Raw genomic sequence first — 18,372 nt, forward strand, 5'->3', positions numbered from 1 at the left:
CAAGTTTCTGGACCTGCACAGACACTTTTCTGTCTTACGAACTGCTAATACCAAATTTGAACAATTCCGATGAAAATGTCGCTAAATCATCAAAATACCGAATTTCTGGAGTTACCGTTATATGGGTGCTATACCAAAACGAGGACCTACGTGACTTCATGTTTTCAATTTTATCAACGTACTTCATTTCGTTCGGAAGCTAGAGTAATTTCCACAGACGGACGGAAGGACATCGCTAAATCGGCATTGAATTTTATGCTGATCAAGAATAAATATACTTTATGGGATCTAAAATGTACATTTCGAGTTGTTACAAACGGAATTACAAACTTTATATACTCTCCATACTATAGTGGAGGATATAAAAAAAATCACAAAATATTTCGAAAAAATATTCACATTTTTTTTTCTTGTTTTTTGTTTCGGTGTCGTTTCGTATTTTCTTTACATAGAAGCTATTGTCTATTTCACCCGCTAAACATTATTCGATGAGTATCCAAATTGATAGGCTTCTGTTCAGCCTTAAGTTCTAGCCCCATGCAAAATTTTGAGTCTATTGGTCTGTAATTGTGATCTTTAAAGCAACTGCAAAATCCGGAAATTTTTCTATTTTTTGTCCATTTCAACCTCAAAATATTTTGCAATGATTAAGACTTGTATTCTGACCCAAACGCCACCCCCATGAAAAATTTCGTGAAGATCAACCCCAATTGCGACCTGTAGCGTGATTACAAATTAACATGGACAAACGGACAGATGGGCGGCTAGATCGACTCAGCTCGGCGACACATGAAGATCCAGATGCAGCGTCAATATTTAGAAGTGTTACATAATTTTTGGCCCAATCAAACTTATAATACCCCGCAACACATAATGTGGTGGGGTATAACGATTTGTGTGCCCAGTCCTTAAATAAAATGCAACTATTATTTCCAATACTTGTTGTAATGAACTATTAATTACAAAATGTTAGCAAACAATATACGACATAGCTGGCTTGCCAGCTAAGCGAAGCATTTATTTTTATACTTAGTCTTAAAAGAGATAGTTATTTATAACCACTCAAACCGAAATCATATCCATATAAAAATTTATAGTCGCCAGACATTCTTAAAAACTAAATTACTGTCAAGTAACGGATTTGCAACGATTTTTAAAATATTGTCAACTCTCAGTTCTATGTCATTATGTCAACGATTTACTACTTCATTCTAATATCTTTTTTGGTGAATATTCGAAATTCCATTGCAACAAATTGTCCCAATTTGTCACAAAATCAAGAAATTGCCCACAACATCTCCGAAGCATTGGTGGAGATCATTGAAAAGTTTTACATTTCGAAATATCGCCTTCGTAGCTTTAGTTTGCACATTAAAGTTCAGAGTCCGCGAAATAGTTATTTCTTTGAAGATGTTGTTGATTCGATGTGGAAGCTGTTGAATGGTCGCATTGAGATGATCCTTAGCAATGGTATACCGATACCGGTTTCGAGTAATATACAATATTGTATACTGTTGGTGGATTCAAAGGAGTCATTGGAGTGAGTAAAGTTATGTTATTCGGATTTTTGAATTTCGTAATATAATTCGGAAAATTGTTAGGAGGTACTACGTTTTGCATAAATTATGTCAAATGACATCCAAATTCAATCAGCTACCACTGTTCGTTTATGTAAATATATTTTGACTTGCGTTATGCCTTTTTTCAAACTATTCACCCTTTATGGGAGAAGATTCAAAAGAAGTGGCCTGAGTCCAATATCAATGTGCCAGAATGGGTCTTTTTCGACTACTTCGTTCAACATGTAATGTATATGTAATAATTTTTGGAACATATGGAAATGTGCGTGAAGTACATGGCATAGTGGGCCGAAGTAATCCACCATATCTAATACTGAAACAAAATAAAAAAGCAGCGAAGTTCGACTCTCCACCATTTGGAAGAAACTTGAAAAATTTCAAAAAAATCCGTCAGAAAATACCGCTTAAATGATAGACGTTTTTTGGGGGCTATACGAAGATTTAGTCCTGCAAAACTAATTTGTGTTGTAGGCTGTAGTAACTGTTCCGAATTTTATATATGAAATTTGAAACAATTCCGTTAAATAACGTCGCAAAAATCATCAAAATACCGAATATAGGGAGGAACTGTTATATGGAGGATATACGATATCGTTGACCTATATAGACAATTCTCTTCCAGGTGGTAATGTACTCACAAGGAACTCCTTTTATGGACTTTAAGACAATACCATTGAAAAAAGTGGCTGAAATCTTAAAAATACCGAATATCGGGGGTACCTTTATTATAGATATTTCTCTTTCAGGGGATAAAAAACTCACAGGGAACTTTTTTTTTTTGAGAATTTTTAGACAATTCCATAGAAAAATGTGGCTAAGTCCATCAAAATATCGAATATCGGGGGGTACCGTTATATGGCGGCTATACAATATCGTGGACCTCTTCCAGGAGATAGAAAACTCACAAGGAACTCCTTGTGTGGCTTTTCAGACAATTCCATTGACAATATGGCTGAAATCATTAAAAAACCGAATATCGGGAGGTGCCGTTATATGGGGGATATATGATATCATGGACCGATATAGCCCATCTTCGGACTTGACCTGCCTGCAGACAAAAGACAGATCGGTGCAAAATTTTAGCTTCCCATCTTAATTCGTTTTGACCGACGGACGGACGGACAGGGCTAAATCGTCTTAGAATTTTACACTGATCAAGAATATTAATATAAATTGTTGGGTCTATAATTATCATTTCGATGGGTTACAAACGGAATGACGAACATACATAGTATGGAGGGTATAAAAAATATTGGTACGAATCAGGGACAAAGAGAATCTAATATTTATTTCCAAGATAATGTCAAAAATTGTTTATCAAAATTCACATCGGACCTGCGTTTGCCAAGTTTTAAAAGAAGCGCTAAAAGTGTTCGAAATCTATAAGTATTAAAAATTGTGACTCTTTTTGGGGGGAGGTACAAGAAGAAGTGCACATATATCTATCATCTTCACACCAGATTTTGTGTTAATGGAAATATTTTAATGTGAGAAATTTGAAGGGAATCAGATGATTAATTCGCGTTTTTGACTGTTGTAGCGGTCAAGTGGTCTGATATATTTCATTCACACCTGATTATGTGTCGATAAAAATAATAGGAATTGTAAAGTTTGAAAATAATCGGATGCTCATGCGTTTTTTGAGCTTCGTAGTTATTCAAAATGTTTAGCCCTTTGTGGGGGGGGGGGGGTACCGAAAGCAGTGGACCGATTCCCATCTTCACATCAGATCTTGTGTTAATAAAAATGATGGGATGTGTGAAATTTGAAGAGAATCGTATGCTTATTTCGTATTTTATAAGAGTTATAATAATTCAAAATTTCGACCCTTTGTGGCGGAGGCACACGACGCAGTGGATCAATATTGTCCATTTTCACACCTGATACAGATATTAGGATTTGAAAAATTTAAACAAAATTTGATTATCCTTCTTGTTCTATACGAAAAATATATTTTTTGAGAAAAATTTTACTTCGGTGGGGGAGGTAGGCAGAAGGAGTCGACCCATATCGCCCATCTACAAGTTTGAATCAAATCGGATGCTCCCTTCAAGAGTTATTATGCACACCATCCAGCCCGTCAGACGGACGGACAACCCTAGATCGACTCCAAACGATCGACTCCTGAAACGAAGTTTGTCCAAACGAACCTAGGACCTAAAATCGTTATTTCGATGAAGCACGTTCTGGCCATATTAAATGATATATACCCACTGTAGGCGTAGGCTGAGGGTATAAAAACTACAATAGTTCTGGAGTTAACACTATATGGTACTATTGTCTGTCAAATAAGTAAAAACAAGTACAAAAACTGTGAGTGCGGACGGGCCGAACTTTTAGTACCCTCCACCAAAAAAAAAAAAAAAAAAAAAAAAACCGTTAAAAATTCTGTTAAAATTCTATAAAATACCGAATGCAGACGCCATTTTAAGGTCTATACGACGACGTGGATCTGCATAGACAACTTTTGTCATAAGCCAATACAAAATTCGATGAATAATGTAGCTAAAATCATCAAAATACCGAATATAGGGGGGCACCGCTATATGGGGGCTATACGAAGACGTGAACCTGCACAGACAATGTTCTGTCTTAGGCTGTAGTATCTATTACGAACTTCAAATATTAAATATGAAACAATTCCGGTGAAAAATATCGCTTAAATCGTCAAAATACCGAATATCGGGAGGTGCCGTTATAAGGGGGCTATACGAAGGCGTGGACCTGCATAAACAATTTTCTGTCATAGGCTGTAGTATCTATTACGAACTTCAAATATTAAATTTGAAACAAATCCGGTGAATAATGTCGCTAAAATCGTCAAAATATCGAATATTGGGAGGTGCCTTTATATGGGGGCTATACGAAGGCGTGGACCTGCACAGACAATTTTCTGTCATAGGCTGCAGCATCTATTACGAACTTCAAATGCCAAATTTAAAACTATTCCGGTTAATAAAGTATCTTAAATTACCAAAATACCGAGGTACCATTATATGGGGACTATACCAAAACGTGGACCTACGTTGCCCATTTTCAATACCAGAAGTCCTGCAGACATAATATACATTCATTTCTTCATTTCGTTCGGAAGCTAGAGTTATTTTCACAGACGACCATACCCTCCCTTTCAAGGTGGAGGGTATAAAAATATACCGATGTAGAATATTTAAATCGAACTAGAATATTTAAATGGAACATAAAATTTCCGTATACATGGAAATTCACATTAAAAAGTTCAGAAAATGTACAAAATTTACTTTTTCGTACCCCCTATATTTTCTTACCATGACTCAGGTGGCTTATTTCTCTCTCTCTCTCCCTCTCTCTCTTTACAGATATCTCTATAGAAATATTATCACACATCATCTCTACATTGAGGGTTCCTATTTCATTGTGCTGTATCCTTGGCTCGCACCCTATCATTACTACGATGAGTTGTACACGGCCTCCCAGCTGTGTTTGGATGCAGGCATATCACATGCCAACATCCTTGTCTATGCTGGTCAAAACACGATACTATTATTTCACGATCTACCATTTACCGAATTCCACTGTTGGGCCAATGTACCGGTAATTGATAACAAATTCTCCCATGGCCAATGGGAGCATATGGAATTCTATATTCCCAAGGTAAATAATTTGTATGGCTGTCCGTTGGTTTGTGCCACCTGGGAGGAGATGCCATATTTAGAAATTTTGCCGGAATCAACATCAACAGAACATTTCCGGGGTCTGGAGGGAAGAATGCTGGATTACATTGCGAATCGCATGAATTTTACGGTTAAAATGCGTTGGATGACAGAGGATGAGATTAATCGTACGCTTTATGATGAAAGGGGTATTTTGAAGGAGGTAAGGGGAAACATGATTTTTGAGTTCCCATTGTGTTGTCATTTATTTCTTCCAGCTCTTCGCCGAAGGTGCAGATTTTGTCATTGGCGGCTTCCACTACAAACCCACATCGTTCGATGATATCTACACGCCCACAACCACCTACTTTCTGAGCACTTTCTACTTTGTGATCTCAGCCTACACCGATCCATATGATCCATTTTCAAAACTATTGCTACCATTTCGTAGCAAAGTTTGGCTGATACTCATCTGGATGTTGGTGCTGGGCAATGCCTTAGTAATCGGAGTCATGAAAACCAAATGCCACCTAAAATATGTTCTCTTTGGCAGACATCCCCATAGTCCCATTTACAATACGTTCGTCATAAGTTTGGGTGGTGGCATTTCGCGAGATCCGAAGATACCATTTTCACGTTTCCTGTTCATGGTATGGATGTTGGCATCTTTTGTCTTGCGTACCATTTATCAGGGTCTGATGTATCACTTCCTAAGGCATGATGTGCATAAGTCTCCCCCAAAAACCATAGATGCGCTGCTAAGAGAAAATTATACAATTTTTATTTCCGAATATATTTATAACAGCGTGGAACATGTCAAAAAGCTACGCGAGAGGGCCGTCGTTTTGAATACCACTGAACTGGAAAGTTTTCCCATGGTAAATGAGCCGAAAAAATATGGCTTCGAAAAACTTGCCATATTGACAACGCATGAATATTTCGGTTACTTTCGGTGGTTTCATCGCAACAATCAGGGTTATTATCTGGTGCCGGAGGTGCTATTCACCCAGCAGCTAAGTATTTACATGATGAAGGATTCAATATTCTTGAATCGTTTCAATATGTACATCAAGAGTTTTATTAACGAGGGTCTGATGCATCGCTGGGAGAAGCATTTGTTGACGAAGAATACCTTTCGTAAAATGAGCAGCGATGAGCAACCCAAAGCCTTAGGAATTTATGAGTTATATGGGGCCTGGAATTTGTGGATGATTTGTTTGGCAATATGTTTTGGGGTTTTTGTGGGAGAAATTTTGGTTCATTATTTGGGTCTATGGGTTAAGAGACGTCGTAGGAGATGGCGAAAAAGTCAAATGAAATATCAATGGATTGATTAAGTTCAAAAAAAAAAAGAAAACGTGTCATTTTATATCGAAGCTAATAAATGCCAGTGCGAAAAGTCCACCTTAAAATTTTTTTTCAGTTCGAATTAGGACCTTTATCCCTCCACCTTACTATGGAGGGTATATTATCTCCGTCATTCTGTTTGTAACTACTCGCAATACTGATGTCAGACCCAACTATGTGAGATGAAAAAACTGCAACCAACTTCAAACTGCTGGCATTTCTAAGCCAGCCGTCCGACAGCTGTTCAAATTATTCCAGTGACAGCTCATTGTATTATTTACAAGCGTACAAAAGAATTTTGGTGAGAATTTTTCAGAAAAAAAGTTATTCGTGATGGAATTCAAGCGGGATAGTGTGATTTCTTTATATTTGGCTGGAAAACCACAAGTGGCTATCGTTAGAGCACTCCAGCATTTAAATGTGAAAAAATCGTTTGTGTCTCATACCATCGCTCGTTACCGTGATACTGGTGGCCTAGCCCGTAGTCAAGGAAGTGGACGGAAGAAAACAGCAACATCAGCAGAAATGGTTCGAAAGGTAAAGAAGCGACTTGATCGAAACCCGCGTTGCAGTGGTCGAAAAACGGCTCGTGAGCTGAACATATCGGAATATTCCATTCGGCAAATATTCAAAAAATGAGCTCGGGGTAAAGCCATTGAAATTCCAAAAAGTGCATGAACTTACACCGCAACAGAAAGAAAATAGACTCAAAAGAGCTAAAGAGTTGGCCGGAAGTGGTGAACTGCCGAATTTGTTTTTTCTCCGTTCCGATGAGAAAACATTCGTTGTCCAGCAGTTTGTAAACGTCAGCTTAAAATGTGCACTTTCGGTTGGCCACCAGAACTCAAGCGCCGGCCATGGTGATTGTGTGGGCCGCCATAAAAGCCGAATATTATAGCGAAAATATTCTGGAGGGTGTATTATAGCCACGGGCACGCAAACCTTTTGGGCCGCAGACCTTTGACATTCCGACAGGACTCGGCATCATCGCACTCAGCACGCACCACCGGAGAACGGTTACAAAATGAGGTTCTACGCTTCAGTTCCAGCGCACAATGGCCACCAAAATCTCCGGATACCAATCCGTTGAACTATTGTGTCTGGAGTATTTTGGAATACAAGGTTGGCACTAGAAATACCAAAGTGCAAGCGCTTCGCCGGGAATGGCCCAAAATACCGCAGAGCAACATTCGGGCAGCGTGTGACGGTTTCATTTGCCGTTTGAAGGCCATAATTCGAGCCAAAGGTGACCAATTCGAACAAATTTAAACCTATTCTAAAATGTCATGCTATTTCCGACACTTTTTGCTTTCATTCAATAATTTGAAAAAAAAAAAAAATGCAAAAATTATGGCGTTTGACTTTGTTGCAGTGTTTTATATCACCCTGTATTCCAAATCAAATACCGAGAGAGAGGAAGAGAAAAGAGAAGCTTCTCTCAATTATTTTATTTGTTATTATATTGAAATAAAAATTTGAAACGCATCACGGAAAACTTTTCAACCTTAACTCTGAATACTATATTCATATATTCTACAAATATTCAGCCTGTCCGGCCTATCTGTTAGGCATGACCAAATCCAATCATTATTGCCATCAAACATTTAGTATTTGTTTAAACGCCGTTTGCGTGTCATCATGTCAACGGTTTATTGTTCCAACGTTCCAAAGCTACGGTTGTTCATCATTTTTTCAACGCTCATCAGCCATGCCACGGCAATCGGCTGTCCTCAGGTGCTGGAATTAAATCATCAAGAAATTGCCCATAATATTTCCGAAGCTTTGGTTGAAATGATTGATAGTTTCTTTTTGGAGAAATATGGTCGACGCAGTTTCAATGTGCATATCAAAGTTCAAAATCCTCAAAATAGACATTTCTTCAATGACATCGTGAGAGCAATGTGGTCACTATTGGATGGCCGAATTTCGATTTATCTCAGCAACGATATACCAATACCGGTGTCGAATCAAATACATTTTAGCGTTTTGTTGGTCGACTCAACGGAGTCATTGGAGTGAGTATGAGTTATGTATTTTTTATTTTTAGAGATTGTGATGGCATTTATATTTCGTTGCAAAAATTGTTTTATTTTTGAAAATGTTCAGAAAAAATTTAATCTGGATGTGAGACACAAATCCTAAATATACATTTTCAATGACAATGATAATAGTAACATTTGAAAAATTTGGCTAGGGCTCCAATATCTCAAAAAACTGGGCATTTCAATAGCCTGACCTACAATACGAGAAAGTGTTTTTTTTTATATTAATGTTCTAAAATATAATATTACTATTTGGAGTGAAATCGGTCAGAAACTTTTATGGGTATCCACCAAAACGTTGGCAACCAAAAAAAAAAAAAAAAAAAAAAAAACAGTAAAAAACCTGTAAGTTCGGCCGGGCCGAACCCTCCACGATTTAGAAAGAATTTGGCAATTTTAAAAATAATAAAATCCTTTAAAAATTATGCTAAAATCTATACGATGATGTGGATCTGCGTAGGCAACTTTTGTCATAAGCCATTAAAATATTCAAATGCGAAACATAAAACAAGTAAAAAAAAAACATTAAGTTTGGCCGGGCCAAACTTTTAATACCCTCCAACTTAGGGTAAAGGAAATATTAGAAGAAATGTGGCAAAAACCATTAAAATGCCGAATATCGGGAGGTACCGTTATATGGGGGCTATACCAAAACGTGGACCTATACATACAATGTTTCGCCACACGAACTAGGAACAGTGAAAAAATGTTCCAAAAACCATCAAAATACCGAATATTGGGAGGTACCGTTATATGGGGGCTATACCAAATCATGGACCCATACATGCAATGTTTCGCCACCGGAGCTGGAACCCATTTTGACCAACAAATACCAATTTTTAGACAAATCCGTTAAAAAATGTGGCAAAAATAATCAAAATATCCAATATCGGGAGGTACCATAATATGGGGGCTATACCAAAACGTGGACCTATACATGCAATGTTTTGCCACACGTACAGGGACCCGTTATGACCTACAAATAACAATTTTCAGACAAATCCGTGAAAAAATGTGCCATAAATCATCAAAATACCGAATATTGGGAGGTACCATTATATGGGGACTATACCAGAACGTGGACCGATATATCTCATTTTCAATACCAACCACCCTAGATAGAATACCAATTGCTCTGCTAAATTTTGGCGCTCTGCGTCAAATAATGTGGGCTGTATCGTGATTTCAACAGACAGACGGACAGACGGACATCGTTAAATCGACTTGGAATTTTATGCTGATTATGAATATATATACTTTATGGGGTCTACGACGAATATTTTAGGATGTTACAAACGGAATGACAAAGTTAATATATATCCTCCTTCCAAGGTGGAGGGTATACAAATCGGTGAATAATTTCGTGAAAATCATCAAAATACCGAATATAGGGAGGTGCTGTTATATGGGGGCTATACCAAAACGTGGATCTGCACAAACAATTTTCTGTCATAGGCTGTAGTATCCATTACGAACTTCAAATACGAAACTTGAAACAATTCAGGTGAATAATGTCGCTTAAATTGCCAAAATACCGAATATCGGGCGGAACCGTTATTTGGGGGAAATACGAAGGCGTGGACCTGCAAAGACAATTTTCTGTCATAGGCTGTAGTATCCATTACGAACTTCAACTACCAAATTTGAAACAATTCCGGTGAATAATGTTGCTAAAATCATCAAAATACCGAATATCGGGAGGTACCGTTATTTGGGGGCTATACAATTTTCTGTCATAGGCTGCAGTATATATTACGAACTTCAAATACCAAATTTGAAACAATTCCGGTGAATAATGTCACAATCACAATACCGAAAATAGGGATGTGCCGCTATATGGAGGCTATACAAAGGCTGTAGTATGCATTACGAACTTCAAATACCAAATTTGTTTAAAGACATTTGGATCAATAAATGTTGCACACGATTGCTCTCTAAAAGAGTATCCGATTTGGTATAAGTCTTAAGCGAGGTGAGAAAATTATCAAAATTGGACTGGTAGATTTCAGATGGTATAGTCCTAAGCACCAGAATAACTAACTTATTTCTGTTTGATTTCTCACAACTTAGTATCAGAATATTTCTTTTTCTTCCTTTCCAGATACCTCTACACAAACATAATCAAATACCATCTGTTTATTGAGGGATCCTATTTTATAGTTCTGTACACATTGCCCTCTCCCAATCATTATTACGATGAATTGTATCGATCTCTGCAGACATGTTTGGATGCAGGTATATCGCATGCCAATGTTCTCGTCTATGCTGGGCTAAATAGCATTCTCCTTTTTCATGATGAACCCTTCTCCGAATTCCATTGCAATGCCAATGTGCCGGTTGTGAATAATAAGTTTATAAGTGGTCAATGGAATCATACAGGATTTTACATATCGAAAGCAAGTAATTTATATGGATGCCCCTTGGTTTGTGCCACCTGGGAGGATATGCCATATTTCGAAGTTCTCTCCAACGAGACGTCGGCAAAGAACCAAAGATTTAAGGGTCTAGAGGGGAGAATGTTGGATTATCTGTCGGAACGTATGAATTTCACGGTGGCCATACGCTGGATGAACGATGAAGAGATCAATCGTACGCTGTATGATGAAAGTGGCATGCTGGAGGAGGTGAGTGGAGAACTTGCTCTCTTTGTATATTTATTTCTCGAGTTTTTCTTTCTTTTTTGTTTTTCTTACAGCTCTTCTCGACGGGCACGGATTTTGTTATTGGGGCATTTCACGACAAACCCACCTCTTTTTATGATACCTTCACCCCAACAACAAATTACTTTTTGAGTTCCTTTTATTTTGTGGTGTCGGCCAAAACTGATCCCTATGATCCGTTCGTCAAGTTGCTGCTGCCATTCAAAACCGAAATTTGGTTCATTCTAATACTGTTGTTGGTTATTGGAAATGTCATCCTATTTTCCATAACTCAAGTAGATCGCCAAATAAAATATTTGGTATTGGGTCGGAAGAAACAACGTCCCATATATAATATGGTAATCATAAGTCTGGGTGGCCCCGTAGCCCGCGACCCTAAGGTGCCATTTTCCCGTTTCCTGTTGATGGTGTGGCTGTTGGCCTCGTTTGTTTTGCGTACCATATATCAAGGGTTTATGTATCACTTCCTGCGTCATGATATCCACAAGCCACCGCCCAAGTCCATACAACAATTGCGGGAGGAGAATTATACGATCCTTATGTCGGAGGTGGTTTATCAGGGCATTAAACATTTAAAGGCCCTCTACGACGTGGCAGTTGTTTTGAATGACAGCGAAGTGGAAAGTTTTGCCATACTCAATGAACCGGAAAAATATGGCTTCGATCGAAAGACTGCAATTCTCACAGCCTATGAATATTATGGCTATTTTAAATATCTGAATCAGAACAACAACGATTTCTATCTCGTTCCAGAGATCTTCTTCACCCAGCAGCTGAGTATTTATATGATGAAAAATTCCATGTTTTTGAATCGTTTCAATATGTACATCACTAGCTATACGAATGAGGGCCTAATGCATCGCTGGGAGAAATATTTGATATTTAAGAATACCTTTCGAAAATTGCAGGCCGATGATCAACCCAGTGCCATGGATTTGTATCAGCTGTGTGGGGCATTGAATTTGTTGGGTATCTGTTTGCTGGGTTGCGTGGGTGTTTTTGTGGCAGAAGTTGTTGTTCATCGAGTAAGTGTTTGGGCTCGCAAGAAACGTCGAAGATGGTGGGGCCCTAAACGTCCGAGAAAAAATCAATGGATTAATGAAGGATCGGAATTTTGAAGATAATTTCAATGTATATAGAAATATTAAATATTGTTGGTGTTAAATAAAATTTGTTCAAATATATCTATATATATATATATATAAATCAATTGTTGTTTGTTGGTAACGGAATCAGTTGAAAAACAAGTAAGCAAAGTCTATAGTCGTGCGGGGCCGATCATGTGATACCCTACAACACCACAATATGTTAGAAGCCCCCTTATGTCCAAATCCATTTTGGAAGATATCGCTTTTGAAATTATGTGACGGAGCACTGCCCAGATATTACCCTTAGTATTTTGAACAGGGACATTTGCCCAATATTTACGCACTCCTTCGTATTTTGCGATCATCTCCAAAAGCAAGAGGCTCCTCTGTATTTCCAAATTTACGATCTTCTTGTCTACGATATTTGGCTATATTTGTCAAAGAAATCAGCAAAACAAGTAAGCAAAGGCTACAGTCGAGCGGGGCCGACCGTTGAATACCCTACAACACTATAATAAGCCATACAGTTTATATAGGCGAGATACTCGAAAGAATTCCACAAGATATTGTGACAAATAATAAAAGAAAACCATCAGGTTCCGTTCTCTAATTTTCGAATAATAGCAACTTAAGCTAATTTGCTCATTTCCAATTTATTGGTAGATGTTGCACTTAAATGGTCTTCCTAGATCTGTGGCAAAAGATTTACATTTATTATTGGTTTTTGACTGAAACGCAGCTATATGAGATACAGACATTTGACTATATTCTTCAACGAAACCAGCGTTAGCGAAATAGTCAGAAGTGCGTCTTTCCTGTATTTGTGAATTCTCCAAAAAGTCACTAAAATGGACATTTTCGTATTTTGTCTATAAAAGTTGGCAAACTCCTTCACACATTGAATATTTTTGGATGGCCATCCAAAACTGCTTGGCTTTTGCAATGTCCGATAACCCCCCTTCAAATGTGCGTGAGGATCGGGCGATAATTACGACCTGCCGACAATTTTGCAGTTTTTTTGGTCCATTTCAACCCCTAAATACATAGCGATCATCTCCAAAAAGAGTAGGCTTCTATTCTGACCCTCATCTTATCCCCATGCAAAATTTCGTAAGGATCGGGCCATAAATGCGATCTGTATATGATATCCTGATATCCCAACTACTTAGTTTTGTTAGCTGTAGAAATATTACCAAATGTTTAATTCAAAATGAAAATATGCCAAAAATATGACAAAATTTAAAAAATATGAGAAAATTTTACAAAATCAATATTTTCATCTTTAGCGAGATATTTTTATGAGATTTTTTTAGACGTTTTTTCTCTCCTGCCAAGAGGCCATTCTGAATTAATGAGAACTGTCGAAATCAGTTCAGCCGTTCTCGACATATAAGAGATTTTTCAAGCATATCTCCTTTGATAAACATATATATCGCACATATTTTCTATATATCCGTTTTGTTGGATGTTAACATCAATGTAGAGATCAGAAGTAACCTTGTCATGGCTTTGTGATTTCGCAGGGATTTAAAATATTCGCGGTTTAATGAAAAATTGTGAATTTTTTCAACACAAAAGATATGGTCTATTTTACCCGCTAAATATTATCCGATGACCACCCAAATTGGTAGGCCTCTTCCCCGCCCTAAACTCTAGCTACATGCGAAATTCCGCGTCGATTGGTCTATAATTGCGACCTGTATAGCTACTGCAAAATCCGACATTTTTTCAGTATTTGGTCCATTTCAACCCCTAAACATTTGGCGATCATCTCCAAAAGAAATAGGGTTCTATTCTGACCCCAAACTCACCTCCATTCTAAATTTCGTGAAGATCGGACCATAATTGCGACCTGTAGAGTGATTACAAATTAACATGGACAGACGGACAGACGGACAGACGGACAGACGGACGGACGGACATACATAGCTAGATCGACTCAGCTCGGCGAGCTAGGAAGATCCATATATACTTTCCTATATGGGAAACCAATATTTCGAGGTGTTACATAATTTTTGGGCCAATCAAACTTATAATACCTTCAACACATAGTGTTGTAGGGTATAAAAAGGCAGAAGTTCGCATTTTGTGTATTTCGGCTATCGCCTGTAAGTAATGTTGGTATTTTTCAGACAAAAGTAGTGGTCCATTCTACACGCTGTCCTAAACTCTCTTTATGACCTTTATAACGGCTGCAAAATCAGGAACAGTTTTAGCTGTTTGTCCATTTCAACCCCTAAATATATTGCGGACATCTTTGAAAACAATAGGCCTAGCCCTTCTGAGCCTAACCCTACCCTTTTCGTGAGGATCGGACGATAATTGCAATCTGTATATAATATCCCAAACCTGTGTTTTAAGGTGGAAAAATATTACAAAATGTACACCTTAATATTATAAGTCAAATTGAAAAAATCGCATGCGATAAAAAATATGAAAAAGTAAAAAAAATGTCACAAAATACTAAAAAATCTATATTAAGATCATTTTTGACTTATTTTTATGCGATTTTTTTAGATTTTATACTTTTATGTCAAGAGGGCATTCTGAATTGACAAAATTTGTCAAAATCGGTACAGCCATTCTTGAGATATAAACATCCCATCTAACATTCCTTTCTATTGTATATAGACATTGTATATATTTCGCTATACATATCCGATATATTTACTATCGGCATCTACGTAACGGTCAGAATTGACCTGCTCGTCTATTTATGATTTCGCCTGGACTAAAAATATTCGCGGTATAGTGGAAATTTGACTTTTATTTATCACAAATATTATAGTCTTTTTCACCCACTAAATATTACCCGATGACCATCAAAATCGGAAGGTCCATAATTGCGACCTGTAGAGCAACTGCAAAATCAGGATTTTTTCAGTTTTTGGTCCATATCGACCCCTAAATATTGTGCGATCATCTACAAAAGAAATAGGGTTCTATTCTGACCTTATCCCCAACTCCATTCTAAATTTCGTGAAGATCGGGCCATAATTGCGACCTGTAGAGTGGTTACAAATTAACATGGACAGACGGACGGACGGACATACATAGCTAGATCGACTCAGCTCGGCGAGATAGGAAGATCCATATATACTTTCCTATGTGGGAAATCAATATTTCGAGGTGTTACATAATTTTTGGCCCAATCAAACTTATAATACCCCCAACACAAAGTGTTGTAGGGTATAAAAATGTGGCTAAAATCATCAAAATACCGAATATCGGGGGTACCGTTATATTGGGGCTATACGATATCGTGGACCGATAAAGCCCATCTTCGAACTTGACCTGCCTGCAGACAAAAGAGGGATCTGTGCAAAATTTTAGCTTCCTATCTTAATTCGTTTAGACTGTAGCGTGATTACAACAGACGGACAGAATTTTACGCTGATCAAGAATATATATACTTTGTTGGGTCTAAAATGATTATTTCGATGAGTTACAAACGGAATGACTAACTTACTTTTTTTGGTGGAGGGTATAAAAAACATATTTCCTAAAATATACTTACAGTTATATTTCGAACTTCCCTTTGTCCGTCTTAATGACATAATTACGAGTATGTTGTATGCCAATAAAGACAATTCTATTTTTGTAGATTTTTTTTTTGTTTTCATTTTTAATTAATACACTTCAGTTAAGGCTCCACATACAAATTGTATACATTTAATTAAACAAACAATAATACAATAATCAGTTTACGCAGCTAAACGTAATGGGACATTAAAGCGTATACGTAATGACTACGCTTATACGCTGTGAGGTCTATGCAAATAAACTGAAGATTGCATCTACAGTATGTTTCAAAACTTTGAATATGTTAGGTTGTAGTGTTTTTTGGTAGATAAAAATAGTCTTGTAGGTTTTTTGATGAGACCAAAATGTACGTCTGGCTGGTGCCGAATGTAGCATCCGAATTGGTACAAAATTGGTACATCGTAATAGTATTGTCCTAATTAAATTGGTTTCGGAGATGAACAAAGTCGTTCAGAGAAAGAGCAGGGATGATTCGATTTTGTGCTATTCTGTTGCTTTGCCAGTCTCATATTTGTTTCAGAGCTAGGTTAGATGTGAAAATTGAAAATATCGACCCACTTCTTCGGGTACCCCCCCCCCCCCCCCCAAAAAAAAAGTTTGAACAAGTAAAAAAACATTAAGTTCGGCCGGGCCAAACTTTTAATACCCTCCACCTTAGGGTAAAGGAAACATTAGAAGAAATGTGCCAAAAACTATTAAAATGCTGAATATCGGGAGGTGCCGTTATATGAAGGCTATACCAAATCGTGGACCTACATATGCAATGTTTCGCCAAAGGAGCTAGAACCCATTATGACCTAGAAATACCAATTTTCAGACAAATCCGTGAAAAAATTTGGCAAAAATCATCAAATTACCGAATATCGGGAGGTACCATTATATGGGGGCTATACCAAAACGTGGACCTATAATTTCAATGACTCGCCACACGAACTGGGACCCATTATGATCTACAACTACCAATTTTCAACAAATCCGTGAAAAAATGTGTCAAAAATTACCATAATACCGAATATTGGGAGGTACCGTTATATGGGGACTATACAAAAACGTGGACCTATAAATACAATGTTTCGCCAACGGAGCTGGAACCCATTATGACCAACAAATACCGAATATTGGGAGGTACCGTTATATGGGGACTATACCAGAACGTGGACCGATATATCTCATTTTCAATACCAACCATCCTACACACAATACAAATTGCTCTGCTAAATTTTGCTTTGCGCTCTACGTCAAATAATGTGGGCTGTATCGTGATTTCAACAGACAGACGGACAGCCAGACAGACAGACGGACATCGTGAAATCGAGTTAGAATTTTGTGCTGATTATGAATATATATATATACTTTATGGGGTCTACGACGATTATTTAAGGATGTTACAAACGGAATGACAAAGTTAATATACCCTCCTGTCCATGGTGGAGCGTATAAAAACGCACATAAATGTTAAATAAGTTTCTATTTCTCCTCAAAATATGTTTATTAACACAAGATCTGGCGTGAAGACCTACCCCTTGTGGTACTTCTCGACCTACCACTTCTGTTACCTCTCCCACTAAGGGTTACAATTTCATATATTTAAATTACACATAACTTGCTATACAAGTCAGTGATTCTATGTAAACTTGGTATATCTGAATGTTTTTCTCAACCTGAGATCTAATGTGAATACGGAAGTATTCATGTATCTGACGGCAAAACCGACTGATACATTTTAACTTGATTTACCAAACTCGTATCGATTTCGATCCATAAAAAATAAAAACATTTTCACTTAACAAAAAAAAAAAAAAAAAAAAGTTAAAAAGCAGCTAAGTTCGGCGGGCCGAACATTTAATACACTCCACCATTTGGAACGAATTTGGCAATTTTCAAGCCATTACAGTATTCAAATGCAAAAAAATCGGTGAATAATGTAGATATAATCATAACAAGTAAGCAAAGGCTGTAGTCGTGCGGGGCCGACCATGTGATACCCTACAACACTACAATATGTTAGAAGCCCCCTTATGTCCAAATCCCTTTTGGAAGATTTCGCTTTTGAAATTATGTCACGGAGCACTGCACAGATATTACCCTTAGCACCCGCCGTGCTGTTAGTTGTTGTGGTCCATGCAGTAAGTAATGCTGGTATTTTTTTTTTCACACAAAAGTAGTGGTCCATTCTACTCGCTGTCCTAACCTAACTTCATGCCTAACTTTTATGCCAAAAGGGCATTCTAAATTTACAAAACTTGTCAAAATCGCTCCAGCCATTTTGGAGATATAAGCATTCTAGCTAACATCCCCTCCCTTTATATATATACATTGTATATATTTCGCCATATATATCCGATATTTTTACTATCGGCATCTACATAACGGTCAGAATTGACCAGTTCGTCTATTTGTGATTTCGCCGGCATTAAAAATATTCGCGGTTCAATGAAAATTTTGACTTTTATTTAACACAAATGTTGTGGCCTATTTTA

General features: G+C 37.4%; 2 protein-coding genes across 2 annotated transcripts; both read left to right on the forward strand.

The window, feature by feature from the left end:
• Window positions 1-1,074: 1,074 nt before the first annotated feature.
• LOC131802240 (uncharacterized) lies at window positions 1,075-6,550 on the forward strand. Its single transcript, XM_059122087.1, has 3 exons — window positions 1,075-1,540; window positions 4,919-5,435; window positions 5,491-6,550. Exons 1-3 carry the CDS (start codon window positions 1,188-1,190, stop codon window positions 6,547-6,549), a joined length of 1,929 nt encoding a protein of 642 aa, XP_058978070.1. The 5' UTR covers window positions 1,075-1,187; the 3' UTR covers window position 6,550.
• Window positions 6,551-7,198: 648 nt separating this feature from the next.
• On the forward strand, window positions 7,199-12,417 carry LOC109611734 (uncharacterized). Its single transcript, XM_020034906.2, has 3 exons — window positions 7,199-8,574; window positions 10,703-11,225; window positions 11,297-12,417. The coding sequence occupies exons 1-3, from the start codon at window positions 8,198-8,200 to the stop codon at window positions 12,377-12,379; spliced, it is 1,983 nt and encodes a 660-aa protein (XP_019890465.1). The 5' UTR covers window positions 7,199-8,197; the 3' UTR covers window positions 12,380-12,417.
• Window positions 12,418-18,372: the final 5,955 nt, after the last annotated feature.

This window comes from Musca domestica, unplaced genomic scaffold, assembly GCF_030504385.1.
Source record: "Musca domestica strain aabys unplaced genomic scaffold, Musca_domestica.polishedcontigs.V.1.1 2, whole genome shotgun sequence".
Lineage (NCBI taxonomy): Eukaryota > Metazoa > Arthropoda > Insecta > Diptera > Muscidae > Musca > Musca domestica.